General features: G+C 34.1%; 3 protein-coding genes across 3 annotated transcripts; all 3 read right to left on the reverse strand.

The window, feature by feature from the left end:
* Positions 1-49: 49 nt before the first annotated feature.
* Positions 50-5,184, reverse strand: LOC127804055 (probable prolyl 4-hydroxylase 10). Its single transcript, XM_052340775.1, has 8 exons — positions 4,810-5,184; positions 4,642-4,726; positions 4,085-4,182; positions 3,844-3,941; positions 2,834-2,963; positions 2,551-2,738; positions 2,136-2,224; positions 50-521 (listed from the first exon to the last, which is right to left on the reverse strand). The coding sequence occupies exons 1-7, from the start codon at positions 5,013-5,015 to the stop codon at positions 2,151-2,153; spliced, it is 879 nt and encodes a 292-aa protein (XP_052196735.1). The 5' UTR covers positions 5,016-5,184; the 3' UTR covers positions 50-521; positions 2,136-2,150.
* A 3,599-nt stretch (positions 5,185-8,783) lies between these two features.
* Positions 8,784-10,692, reverse strand: LOC127805026 (uncharacterized). The gene is made up of 4 exons (XM_052342188.1): positions 10,555-10,692; positions 10,163-10,461; positions 9,274-9,407; positions 8,784-9,062 (listed from the first exon to the last, which is right to left on the reverse strand). The coding sequence occupies exons 2-4, from the start codon at positions 10,394-10,396 to the stop codon at positions 8,915-8,917; spliced, it is 516 nt and encodes a 171-aa protein (XP_052198148.1). The 5' UTR covers positions 10,397-10,461; positions 10,555-10,692; the 3' UTR covers positions 8,784-8,914.
* Positions 10,640-14,225, reverse strand: LOC127805027 (uncharacterized). Its single transcript, XM_052342189.1, has 2 exons — positions 13,658-14,225; positions 10,640-10,770 (listed from the first exon to the last, which is right to left on the reverse strand). Exon 1 carries the CDS (start codon positions 14,116-14,118, stop codon positions 13,738-13,740), a length of 381 nt encoding a protein of 126 aa, XP_052198149.1. The 5' UTR covers positions 14,119-14,225; the 3' UTR covers positions 10,640-10,770; positions 13,658-13,737.
* Between the last annotated feature and the right edge of the window lies 1 nt (position 14,226).

Genomic DNA, 14,226 nt, shown 5'->3' on the forward strand with positions numbered 1-14,226 from the left:
TTAATGATGTCGTATGAATCAGTGTTGAAGTATATAAAATGCCCAAAAGTATAGAAAGGTCCATATTTGCAGAGCTTTTCTTGAATTAAAATCTATTTGAAGCTTGAACAAGCTTGGGTCTTGGAAATGTTGAGAGAAGGCAAGAACACAAAAATGAGAAAAAGAACTACTGCTACTTTTGACAACAATTATACAATTCCACAAAATCAACAATCCGTGATAATTTGGAACGCTGCCTGAAGATGAGAGCTAGCTGGATGCATTCAGCAATGGATTATCATCTGTTCTGAAGTTGGCGTTAGTGCATCACCAGTCAACATTTTTGATTCCCTTGTACTTCGACGCTTAAAGGACATACAACTTCCCTCTCTCCCCATAATTTATTTTTAAGTTAAAAGGCAAGGAAATGTAAAACAAAACTGATGGCGTTACAGACTTCACACTTGTGGGGAGCTCCTTTTGTATCATCATCTTTTGTTACAAAGCACACAGCCTCATTGCAGGAGGAGTCATTTATGTACCTGTCAACATAAAGATACATTAACTAATCAAAGAAATAGTAAAAGTGAATTAATCCTAAGCCAACGGGACAAATTCAACGTCTGAAGGGAATACAAAGAGGGCAAACTTCTAATGGAAACAGAGCGGGGAGAAAATACAGCACAGAGAGAAACCTAACCGGAAGTAGACTCAACTCATTGGAAAACTTTTTGGCAATTCTATACATGTGTGGGGACTTAGCAGGCATGTTCGCTTGCAGGCTAGGTGTTAGTAATGCTCGCATAATCATTTGAAGAACGGTCTGTACTATAACATAGCAGGGAGAACTTCACAGATGAACAAATTAATAGACAATGTACAACAACATATAAAGACTAAATCTCTTATTAGATGGGGTCAGATACTTGTATTCTAGCACACCAATCATCTATATCTATGGTTATACTTAATACAGTATGTAAGAGTTTTTCACTTTTTTTTTTAATTTTGGTCTTCAACCGCCTCTTTTACCAGAAATTTCTTCCATACCATCAACTCTCCTTATAAGAGCCTTTATTGGTCTTTTTTTCACATGACTAAACCATCGAGTCACACACACTATAATCTTATTGCAAATAATATCATTTTTACTTAAATCCCTTCTTTTATAACAATACATCCATCCTATAAAATTGGTTTTATAATCATGTTTACTTATATTCATTTTTACATTCATATTCTGTGCACATGTTAGTGATTTACTGCCTAACATCGCATGCTATATAACAAAATTGGTCTTCTTGACTGCCTAATATTGCATGCCATATAACAAAATTGGTCTTATAATCAACCTATAGAATTTTTCTTTAGTTTTAACAGAATTTCACTATCACACAAAAGGGTAGACACACTTTTTATATTTTAACTATCCTACCTTAATTCATTCTATGGGCAATATCCTCATTAATTTCTCCATCTTTTTGAGTGATTGATTCAAGATATATAAACTGATCTTTTCTTGAGAGAACTAAATCTTCAAATCTCACCATAACATCATATGTACTTATATTTTTTATTAAACTAAAAAAAATACAAAAAAATAAAAAATAAAATGAACCAGAAAAAAATAAAGAAATTAATATGTTGGCACCTGTTACGATCATACTGAAGTTAAATAGATGATCACGAAAATCAAACCCCAGAAATTTACAGAGACCGTATACAGAACCTAGTGAATTTTCGGCTCTTAGCAGTTTGAGAAATATAATTGCTCAAAATTTGTGAAACTGAACAATTAGCCGTGCCTCCTCCAATCCAATATGATGGTGCATGCTTGTTCTGTCTCAGTTACTTAAGATATTGATCTTAATCAGCATGTATAGAATTCAAGACCACTTAATCTATCAACCAAACTAAGCTCTTGGTTAATGAACTGTGAAAACTGAATTTCCCATCAGACGAACTACAGCCCATCAGATGTTGCATGTTCATATATGTGTGTGTGTGCGTGTGTGTCCAAATGAGATAATTCTGTAAGGTCCCACAATCATAGAGTCCTCTATAAACCTATTATTTAACTTACCACAATTACAGTGATAAGTTAAATTATGGGTTTTAATTAATAACCTTGTCTAGGTACAGAAGAGAAAGATTACCTTTGACTCTGTACATTAAGCTTTGTAATCATTGATACGGATCCATTTCGTTGACGACCACTTGTTCCCTTTAATAACAGGGCAGCCACCTAAAATAACACAATTTTCAATCATTAATTAGCCGCATACATGGATATGCTGTAATAGCATGCAGGTGTGAAAGATGGAGGTAGTTTCAAACTCTTAAGGAACTAATCGAAGTGTGTGGTTTTACAAACATATAACTTGAAAGCCAAGTCAGTTGACAGATTCAATTTAGAAATGTTGACTCAGGAAATTGGAGAACCAGAGAATGCATGCTAGGTCATTCAAGAAGAAGTTGGACCAGTATCCCTTTAATAGCAGATAATGAACCAACCATCAACATCTACACTGCACACTTAAAGGCTAAGCTAATCAGATGAAAATAACTAACCATGCAAACTTGAAGGATCCAGAGATGCATCAGGTTTCAGGCTCCAAAAAAGCAACGCATCACCCATCTTTGGTTTAACAGATAGTCCACCTTTCCCACATTCAGATAGCTCATTCCACCAAGGCACAGAACTAAAATTTCCTTTGGCAGAAGGGAATACTGTCTCACCCCCTTCTTCAACGTCTGACCTGTGCCAATGATAGCAGGGACAAATAAATAAGAAGGCCCAGAAAAGAACACAAAGCACTATTATCCAGAAAGATGTGATCGAGACATTACTTACAGGTACATTAGAACTGTAGCAATGCGTTGACCCCCATTCTGAGTGTTAAACTCATCTTGAAAATAGTCAAAGTGAGGTTCATATTTTTGGCCCACTTCATAGTGGAGAATCTGAAGCCCCTCTCCGTGCTCTACAAATCAATGAAATGAGAGAAAAAATAGGAATGAACAAATTGCATAATAATGAAGAACAACTGAAAATCTAAATGCTAAATGAAGTCTTCATCAAACCTTAGTGTTGTACTCTTGTGGAGGAAAAAAACTAAAACTGGTAAACATTAAAATCCACTAGTAAAATGGTCATAAGAATCTTGGGACATGAAACTATACCCAAAGATTCACCTTTAGTTAAGCATCATAGACAATCGAAATAATCATTCTTAGAGGCTAATAGCCTTTTATCCTTTACAAGTACGTAAAGCATGTAAAGATGCACACAGACAGCTGTATTTATCTAGTTCATCTTTGCCACAACAGGGCTTAAGTTAAAAGAGTAAGCCAACACACAAATATCCAACCATGTGCAATCTGATCCAGGTCAGAGACACAGATTTTTACAACCTTACCCTAGCATGCAAAAGTTGTTTCTGAGGTCTAAACTGCATAAATATACTTGTAAATTAACTGACTCACAAATGTATTCCTTTAAGTTGTTCTACCATCCAACTTGAGGCAACAAGGTTCGCTATAGAGCCTAGAATACCGTCAATTTGCACCAAAAGATTGGAATTGATATATTGAGGCACGTATTATGCTGAGATTAATAATTATCTTGACCCTTCAAGCATCATAATTTTAATCCACCACAGAAATGAAAAAAAAAAAAAAGGTCTCAAGCATATTAATCTCCAGAATCTCATGAAGATTACATCCCAAAACTCTAACAAAACCTTCTCCTTTGCAATTAATGTATCCAAAAATCAAAATGGAATCTCAAGAAAAATAAAATGAACCTTGAACTGCTCAAATGTGAAGCATAAAGAATTAAGGTGTTGCTGTTCATCTACTTACCTACAGGGATGAAGGTGAAATCTGCAATCTTTTTCTCAATGTTCCGGATTATTTTATCACGCCCTCTGGGGAGAAATGTACCAGAGCTAGTACGTACCCTATATGCACCCCAAGAAAAGCAGAAAAGAAACTCTAAGGTGTGGACATATAAGCATGTAAAAGGCAATAATGACAGGACAAAAGCAAGCTTAAACTGGGAAAAAAATTAAAAATACTAGGAGAGAACTTAAGAAACACATACCTGCTATCTTTAATCTTGCCAGTAGCACTATCTACAACTGTCGATTTTACCATATTAGGCTTCGCGAGATTAATTAGGTATTCACACTCATCCTTAGACTGCACATCAGAAATACAATGAAGATCTAGGGCTATTAATGAGATGACATCGAATTTAAACTCTGATCAAGCATGGACGGGAAAAATACAAAGTCTAAACCCAAACATCCTTTTGCAGACTAAAGTGATTCAGACATGTATAAGATTGTACATATGTAGACATAAAATCAGATGAGGTAAAAAGATTTGTGTGGCTCCATGCACTACTCTGCCATGATTAATCACAAACCAGTCCTATCATTGATTCTTTGCACAATATGTTGCCGTTTCTTTTAAACCAGACTCCTTACAAAATTCAACGAATTTCAAGAACTAAAATTATGCGAAATTAACAAATGTTGATGGCCCTTTCAGTTCATAGACATAACTGCTACACAAGCAAATACATTAAATTTACTAGTAAGATAAGGGCAAGAAAGACAAATCTATAAAAAGAAGAGAAAAATTCGACCAACTAACCAAGAAATTATGATAAATGAAAGCTCTTGGTTCCCAAGAGATCACTTCAACCCACTGATCTCCTCGCCCATCCTCCACGTCACTCCTGGACCCAAAAGACCACAAGATAAACCAGATCGTGGGACTCGAGCAAATTGTCAAAATAAAACTCGACTGAATGCAACGTACCTTCCCTCCACGGTTCTATGAACAATTGAGGTGAGATCCTGCACCCTATGAGATTCTCGAGAATCGGTGGGAGATGATAGAATGCGAAGGCCAAGAAAGATGAGAATGAGGAACGAGCAAATGGTTAGCGCAGAGTAAACGATTGTAGACGACGATGAAGACGATCTCCGAGACGGCACACGCGAATGCCTCCCTTTCACCGCCATTGCTGTTGCACTTCAGTTTCCCAAACCCTGTAAATGGATTGAACAAGATCTGAAACCAGTTGGTCGAGAAGAAGACAGACGAAGACGAAGAAGAAGAATATGAAGGCAGTGTCAAATTTTCTTTTCCTCTTTCTTAATTAATTCCTTGTATTCGTGAGAAATCGGTGCGCAAATACAGTGCTACCTGCCAGAGCTTTATACTTATTTTTTGTTTGTAGGATACATTAAAACACTTCATATTTAAAACATAATAAAAACTTTTTACAATATAAAAAAAATTAATTAAAAGACCATTTTTATCCTTTATCCCTTAAATTATTTTCCTTTCTCTCCCTCGTGTTTCTCTTCTTCTCGTTCACTTCCTCTTCCATTCGATTATACATTAAGTTCAATCTATCACTGAATTGATTCTATTACAAGTTATTGTTAGACGATCTACAACAAATCCCAAGGGCATCGATAAGTTAATCTATCTCATAATTTGGCGATAACAAATGTTTTTCTCCTATTTTTCTCTCTTTCAACAACTTTATTAGTGATAGGGTTACAAAAACCTAACAATTATGTCATTGATAAAATCAAATTATCAATGGGTTTTATCTCTGCTCTCAACAACTATCTCTCTATCTCTAGTCTTCTCTACGTGTCTCTCTCTTTTAACAATTCCATCATAACTTTGTAATTTATATTTTTGTCTCTGCATCTTTCTCTTTATCTATCTTGATTTCTCCCTAATCTCTTTCTTTCTCATCTTAAAGGAGTTAACGACACAAGTTCATCTTGGTAGGTTCTTCACACTAGCGATCAGTGGTTACCGACAAGGCAACTAGCCACCACTATTAATTCTCTATTTTTTTTCTTTATAATATTTGTGAGAGAAAAAGAAAATGAGAAAAAGTATTTTGGCATTTAAATAAAATTAACAAATGTTTTTCAACAATTTCGAGGAAAGTTTTTCTTATTTTTTAAATATTAGGGTGTTTGTGTCTTTTTATTAAATCTCAAAATACTTAGATAACTTACCCTATTTTATATATATAACTAGTGGTGAACTGATACACAGGAGAGTTTAATTTAAAAATAAGAATAAGATTATTATTTTAAATAATTTTAACAGAATTGAGAATTATAATTTTTTTTAATCTTTCATCATTTATCAAAATTTAAGTTTAATTAATTATTCATTATTTAATATGCTAATAAAGAACACTTTTAATTCAATATATTGTCATTTAATGTGTTAAAGAATAATTAACATATTATGTAGGTCACTTGACAAAATATTTATAGTTTTTTTATTATATTATATTTATTTATAAATAAATATTATAAAATCTATAATATATCCATTCAAAAATGTTCATTATTTTCTATTTATTATATTGTAATTATAAATATAAATTAAAACTCTTAAATATGAGTAAGAATATATTTTTTCAATAATAAAAAAATTTTAAAAATATGAATTTTAATTTCTTCCATTGTCTTAAAAATGTGATACCTTAAATATTAATTAGCATTGAAAAATCCTAACATTTGACAACCTTAAATATTTTTTTATGAATTTGTTAAAATATCACATTTTCAAGACTATAATATAATTATTAAAGTAATTAATAATTAATTAATCACTACATTTGATTTAATGTAAATGTTTTAGGGAAAAAATTCACCATTGATTGACACTTGTCAAATTATTTGTTTGAGTATCATATTTTAATATTATATAAATATATATAGAATAAAAATATAAAAATAATATTTTAAATAAATATATAATTTTTTATGACTTAATTAATAGTTTAAATTGTCTATTAATATTTCTCATAAAACCCATGCAAATTTAATACAAATTTTAGAGGCAAAAAATAACTTGGCAGATTTTTGGAGGGAACAAAAATTTGCAAACTATTTTATTTTAATATAATGTATTATATATTATTATATTATACAAAAATAAGATTTTATTTAATTGATAATTTTTCGTGACTTGGTTAATATACTTTAAGTGTCTATTCATATTTCTCATAAATAGTATTTATTTTTTATTGATTGACGAATTAATTAATGAGAATATCTAACAGAAAATATTTATTTTTGATTAATTAATAGCATTGAAAAATTTATGCAAGTTTAATACAAATTTTAGATGTAAAAAATAGTTTGGCAAATTTTTTATGTAAATGAACAATTTTCCGTGACTTAATTAATAGTTTAAGTGTCTATTCATATTCCTCATAAATAGTATTTATTTTTAATTGATTGACAGATTAATTAAATATTTAATATTCACATAATAATATATTGAAAATCTCATGATTAACAATGAAAAACTTGTGTATTTAAAATTTATTATTAATTTTACAATAATTAATACATATTATTTCAAAACAATTGAAAGATTTAAATTATTAATGCAAATTACAAAATGTAAATTATTGTACTAAATACAAATCATTAATGCAAGTTTTGGGGGAAATTTTATTATTACTTATTATTTCAAAGCAATTGAAAGATTTAAATTATTAATACAATAAGTATTAATTGCAAATCATTAATGCAAGTTTTGGGATAAATTTTCTTTTTTCAAGACTATTATACTTTTATATATATAAATATAAATATGTTATATATTATTATATTATACAAAGATAAGATTTTATTTAATGGATAAGTATTAATTGCAAATCATTAATACAAGTTTTGGAGAGAAATTTCTTTTTTCAAGACTCTTCTACTTTTATATATATAAAGATACTAGAGTAATGTTACATATAATATGATGGTCACAAAAAATATATTTTATTTTCAAATAAAACGTATTTATTGTTTTTTGTTTTCAGCATCTAAATAATTTCATTGATTACTTATAAATGCATTATACTTTAAAACATTTAATCAATTAATCAAATTATTTTGATGTAAAAAATAATATATAATAAAGCACACTGTGTGAAAATAACGTGCATAATGGGGGTTTCGCGCTGATCACCACCCAATTTGCACAATGATTGTATTATTAATTAGTTTTTCTCAATTCCAAGGTATTCTTCGCGATCCTTGGCTTGAGCTTGGTTGGGATTTGCTCTAATTAAAAAATGAGAACGAGTCTTAATTCTTCAATAGATTATTGAAGGCTCAAGTTAATCACTATACTCGAGATTAAATGACACAGTAATGATGTAATTAATAAAATGCTTGATTCCTCCCATAAACAATAAAAAACAAAAATTATATTACGTGAATGGTCAAATTTAATCTTTTATGCGAATTTAGTTAGCAAATGATATAATATGGGCTTGGACTCAGGTTCAAGCTTATATGTTGTCCTAGCATAAATAATTTTAAGATTGAGCTTTTAACCTAACCCAAATATAGATCCAAATTTTTGGAGTTGACTTTGGTGAACTTAATTAAATCTAAATTATTGATTTAAATCTCATTTTATAAGGATGTTTTTATATTTGCCCCTAGAGCTAGAACACCTCATCATCAAAACCACTGTCATTATCATTGTTTTTCTCTTATTGTGTGATTTTAAGTTAAATTTTAAATTAACTCGATCCATTTCAATTTCAAATAATAGATTACTATATCATGATTTATAAGCACAGACCCAAATAGTTGTTTCAGGTTCACATAGAGTAGAAATAAATAGTTTCCTTGTTTGGCGGACTTGAGAGCGGTATGGTCGGTTAAAGGAAGTTCCCATTTAGTTATGGTTTGGTGATCTGTTTTGGACAGTTTATGACATATCCTCCTCATCCAAGCTGTAACGTTGCAATCCATGTATGGATAGATCATCCAAAACGTTATAATAGAACACTGATTACAGTAAATAAATAAAGCAAGGGGGTGAGACTGAGAGTAGAAGCATAATTCAAGGGGGTTGAAGCCGGCTAAAAAATGCCAAATGTGGTGGTTGGCGGCGGCTGAGAACGGTGGTAGTTGCAAAAATTGGGAATGTAGGTAGAGGCTCGGCTTCTCGGCGCGGTAGTCGACTCAATGGCTGGGTGGTTGAGATATGCATACTTGCTCTTCGTCCACCTGCAATGGCAATTGAATTGAATGAACCTCTGTTAATACATAGCCCATCTCACTCTGTTTTCTCCATCTTTACACATCTTTCAGAAGCTCATTCTCAGAACACCATGCTTGCCGGGAAAAAAGAAGTTGAATTTTTTTCTGAACTACTCATTTTCAGGGGTACCAAACAGGCTTCATTCTATATACTGAAGAACCAGGGGAAGTCACATACCAGTCCTTAATTCCCACGCGCAACTCTTTGTGGTTGTCGTCTTCTCTGCTGCCCTTGGAGGTGGCCATGGCATCTTCTTCCTTGCTATCGCCATGCTCATCCAACGACGCTACAAAGCACTTGTAATCATCCTCCTGTGTTCCATACATTCTGCAAGTTAGCCAAATTCAGGCATAGTAACCGAATAAACAGCTCAGTCCCCTCAAGTATTCAAGATCTGAAGTCACCATCATATGCAATAATGAAGGCACGGTTGACCTTATGGTTTCCATCTCAGCCATCATCCAGGTTTGTAGGTGGATGACGAACTCGACTTTTATTCTTTCTGTTGGTTTCTTGTATTTGCTAAATAATTTACCATTTTCTAAGGAAAATTTTAGGTAAGAGTGGTGCCAACGGTGGTTGCATCAGGAGTTAGGTGACAAGGTTAGCTGACGGGTAGCTATGATCTCTCTAGAAGGCAGTTGACATCAAACACAAGTTAGAGAAGCGCACATATTTTGTTGCTTCTTCCATCTGTTTTGTAGTTCAACTGTAAATCCTGTCTAATCATTAAGATGTATTAAACGACAAATCCTGGCCATGAAGCCAGAGACTTTGCTTGGTTTCAAACTGGGGCGGTTCCAGCCACAGCACCCTAAATTTTGCATACATCAGGATCTAGAAGGCATGATTTTGTTTGGAAAACAGAAAACTACCAAGAGAGAGAGAGAGAGAGAGAGAGAGAGAGAGAAGAAAAGTTGGCATAGCTACTAGAACTGATTTATATTGTAAAGCAAGAATGTTTCCATGTAGTTCAGTAAGAAGCTCATCCGCAGAGCTGAATGGATCAATAAGTTCAATCATTCAAGAAATGGTTAATGGAAAATACTGGGTAAGTGGTCCTTACTGAAAGTTTGCGTGCCCTGACATGAGCTGCAGCCTTAATAGCAGCTAGAAGATGATCTTCCTCTTTGATCCGCTTCTGCTTCCAGAACTCGGCAATCTCTTGATTTGTCACACTCAAAACTGCTGGTTTTCTTGCAAACCTGTATGTAGGCAATGGTGGAGAAGGTGGTGGGGGAAGGGGTGCCTGTTTCAACTTGGCACTACCACCTTCAGGTTCCACCCCCATCTGCTTCATCCTCTCAGAACTTTGGAATAAACCTACTTCACTTTGATGTGTCCGTCAGTCCAAGCAGTGCGCAACTACAAATTGATAGGAAATATAAAGATTAAGTGATTCAGGTCCAACACTCACCAGTCACCAACACTTTTATGGCGCTACTAATCCAACCTAACCTTCAATATGACTGATAGATTGGACAAAATTGTTTGGTAGTCCACAAGATATTAATTCAAGGTCAACTTTTGCATATACCAATACCCTTTAAGCCTCTTCCATTTGAAGAGTGGAAGACAAGGGAATTTTGACCGGTAGTGAACGTAGCCAAGTTCACGTCATAATCAGGAGGAGAAGGTATTTGTATATAATGACAATCCAGATAGAAGAAACTCCTGGAAGAGGCATCAATCTGACAATTAAATCATTTACTTAAACTTCGGCTAAGCAAATTGCAGAAAGGGATTAAATCATTGCAGTGAAAGTTGAATGACATGGTGGATGGCATAAAAAATCTTCAGTGAGAACTCAACATAATTTAATGACCACAACTACTACGATTATTTTGCTTTCCTTGCACCAGAAATGTTAGCTTTAATCAAATGTGCTCAGTGATTAACCCCACAACCAGTCTGTCCAACCATGAGACAAAAATTAAGGGACCTAACCGAGAAACTGGGGAAAATATTGCTATTCCATCCAAATTCTAAACGTAGTTTCAGAATCATCAAGGCCAAAAACTAAAATGTTTTTTAACTTTGTGGATTCCTAAAACAAATGAAAACTTCCACCAACAGGGTAACCTGGTTGAAAAAATCTTAACTCCTCATTATGCTGGAAAAGTGTAAATACTGAACTACACCAATGGCAGTTGCAGGTTCAGAATGAGATTCTTAGGAGTAACTACAAACCTCTAGATTCCACCCATACATTGACGCTAACCATTTAATTAAATGGGGAGCCACATGATCAAAATCAAAATGGCAGTAAAGAAAATTTTAGATTTGGAGAAGATCAATATATCTCAAGGCCTAATAGTCCCAAAACAAATTTGAATTAGGAACTATAAAGACAGAGAGACCTCTACTTCCAGAATTATAATCCTTAATTTCCAAGGAATATTTAGTTGGCATGTCCATAAGAAATACAGACAAATGGTCTTTTCATTTTCTTTCCTCAACAATAGAAGATTAATAAAATAAAACCACTTGCTTCTTCATACTCTGCATGAGGCATCTGAAGAATCGGCTTCCATTTTTGTTCGCAATCAAAATGATTATATAAGAAGCCTTAGGATACGTCCACATCCTCTCTAGTACTATAGATGACAAATGAGGAGAGAATAGAAAATAGCAAATGAGAAGCATATGTATTGCTTCAACCACAGTCTATGGTCCATAGAGGATTTGTTCCCAAAGTACCTGAAATTAATAAAGAAATGCAATCCTGTAGCCTACCTTCACAGCAGCCACTTTATATTAAACATAAGCAATCTGCTGAGAAGCGATGCCAACTAAAAAAGAAAGAAAAAAGAAAAAAGAAAAAAATCTTTCACTAGGGACAAGCATAGAGCCCAAGGGGATGGACAAAGATAGACTCTTGACATGGTAAGCTGAGGCAGTATATAAGAAACGGACCATCTCTAATTTGATGGAAGGCTCTGGATTAATTTGAAATAACACACTTAACAAATTTAAGCAAATAGTTAGCGGACCTAGCCATTTAATGGGATGAAACAATGGCCACTTAGTTGTTTTACAAGGCAGTCTTGAAGAAATAAAACCATTTTGAACTTGAGATAAGGCTCTGCATTAATTTAAGAAAAGAATACCATGCATGAGCATAGCTGGTCTGTGTCACTAGATGAAGCACATTCAACTATCCCATGAAAAAGGCAGCTCAATTGTTCCCCATCTAGCATTTGATGTTTCAACCAGGCACTTATATGATAATGAAAAATCATCTTCATTTTGATGTCTGAAGACATTTCAACCAGGAAACTTATCAAGCAATAAATAAAAAAGTTCAAAAGAAATGAATCCATCAAATATCAAATAAAATCTTTCATTCAGTAATTCAAAACATTGAGGCTGCTTTAAACCAAATAATGGTGGTACATATTCCATGTTATATGTGAACCCAAGTTTCTTTTATCTAATTCATACAGCAATTCTTCTTCAGATGGAAGTGTAATTGGGAACTACAAGATAGATATTCAAAAGGCTCCGGATTTTCACAGCAGCTGCTCATGTCCTTCCTTGAACTTGAAAACTATTAAACATAAAAACTAAAGCACTGAATATCAGTGCTCTTTGAGGAACAGTACATTGGATTAATCTCCTGCTTCCAAAATAAGGCATATTTAATTGGCTGCAATGCAAAGAAAGTATCTGATTGAAGTGTAGAGTGAGATTTGTATTTCTTGTATGTTCATACACAAAAGTATCTAAAATTAATAAAGAACACAACTCTGTAGCCTTCAGAGCCACTTTATATTAAAACATTTGCAACCTGCAATCTGCTGACTAGTGATGCCAAATAAAAGAGAGAGAAAAGAAAAAAAAATTCACTTGGGGAAAGGGAATGGACAAGGATAAATTCTTGACACAGTAACATGAGGCAGCATAAAAGAAATAGACCATCTCTAATTTGATTGAAGGCTCTGGATTAATTTGAAATGACAAACAAATTTGTGCAATTAGATGGAGCACCTAGCCATTTCATGGGATGGAAACAATGAGCACTTAATTGTTCTACAAGGCAGTCTTGAGGAAAAAAAACTACTTTGAGCTTGATAGAAGGTCGGCATTAATTTAGAAAAAGTAGACCATAAGCATGGCTGCATAGCCAGTGTATGTAAATTGTGATGAAGCATGTTTAACCATCCCATGGAAAAGGTAGTTCAGTTGTTCCCCATCTAGCATTTTAACATTTCAACCAGACACTTCTATGATAATGAAAAATTGTCTTCGCTTTGATTTCTGATGATGATAAGTTGATAACCGTATACTACGGAGACCCATCGGCAACGATGTGTTCAAACATGAATATATACAAAAAGAAAAACACAATCGAAGCAAGCTACTTATGAGGATCAGATATATCCTATCAAACAGCAAATTTACACGGTGAAAGTAATGATCAAGACAAGTAGCACCACTGGATCTAAAAGCCGTCCTGAAATTTATATCATACATTCTGAAATCTGAACACTCACACAAAGAATATATAAAATTGTAGGAATGCTACAAGACAGTCAACATTCAGGATCCATAAACGCACCAAGTATACAGCAGAAACCCCAAATCCTCTATAAAATTCTTAACCACGCACTGATGCACACAGAAGCATGAAAATCCGGTCTAAGTTTCAGAAGTAATCCGGAGAGCCTTGGTCTTGAACCGGTACCTTGGAGCCCTGGGGATGACCTGGCTAGGGCCGAAATGGAACTGGCCGGGGCTGTCGGTGAGCGGCGGGCCGTCGTCGTAGATGTAACCCAAGAGGTGGCCGCAACTAACGCACTTGATCTTGGTCCTCTTCCTCTGAATTCCCCAGTAATTGAGGGACTCGAAGAAGGGCCTGATTTTGTCCTCTTTGAGGAAAGTGAATTTGGTGGCGTCGACGAGGGCGAAGGAGAGGCTGTCCTTGTTGCCGGCCTCGAAGTAGATCTCCGCCGAGAAGAGGTGGGCCGTGTGGAGGTTGAGGTTGGCCCCGCACTGCCTGCAACTGTAGATGGAGGCCATTGTCGTCGTTGTTGATCGCTGAGAATGTGGGAAGATATGAATGGCGATGTGGGTTGAACCGAATGAATACGCGTTAACGTTAATGTCAATGCGTTGAAGTTGAAGTTT

This window comes from Diospyros lotus, chromosome 6 (genome assembly GCF_014633365.1).
Source record: "Diospyros lotus cultivar Yz01 chromosome 6, ASM1463336v1, whole genome shotgun sequence".
Taxonomy (NCBI): domain Eukaryota; kingdom Viridiplantae; phylum Streptophyta; class Magnoliopsida; order Ericales; family Ebenaceae; genus Diospyros; species Diospyros lotus.

Bases quoted from the DNA above. Each gene is read 5' to 3' on its own strand.
- LOC127804055 (XM_052340775.1), bottom strand. From the start codon at position 5,015: ATGGCGGTGAAAGGGAGGCATTCGCGTGTGCCGTCTCGGAGATCGTCT. The intron at 2,739-2,833 runs GTAAGTAATGTC...TCATTGGCACAG, and splicing joins GCTACAGTTCTAATGTACCT to GTCAGACGTTGAAGAAGGGG. The intron at 2,225-2,550 runs GTTAGTTATTTT...GTGTTATTTTAG, and splicing joins GGATCCTTCAAGTTTGCATG to GTGGCTGCCCTGTTATTAAA.
- LOC127805026 (XM_052342188.1), bottom strand. From the start codon at position 10,396: ATGAAGCAGATGGGGGTGGAACCTGAAGGTGGTAGTGCCAAGTTGAAA. The intron at 9,408-10,162 runs GTAAGGACCACT...TATGGAACACAG, and splicing joins TCAGGGCACGCAAACTTTCA to GAGGATGATTACAAGTGCTT. The intron at 9,063-9,273 runs GTATGTGACTTC...TTGCCATTGCAG, and splicing joins CGCGTGGGAATTAAGGACTG to GTGGACGAAGAGCAAGTATG.
- LOC127805027 (XM_052342189.1), bottom strand. From the start codon at position 14,118: ATGGCCTCCATCTACAGTTGCAGGCAGTGCGGGGCCAACCTCAACCTC.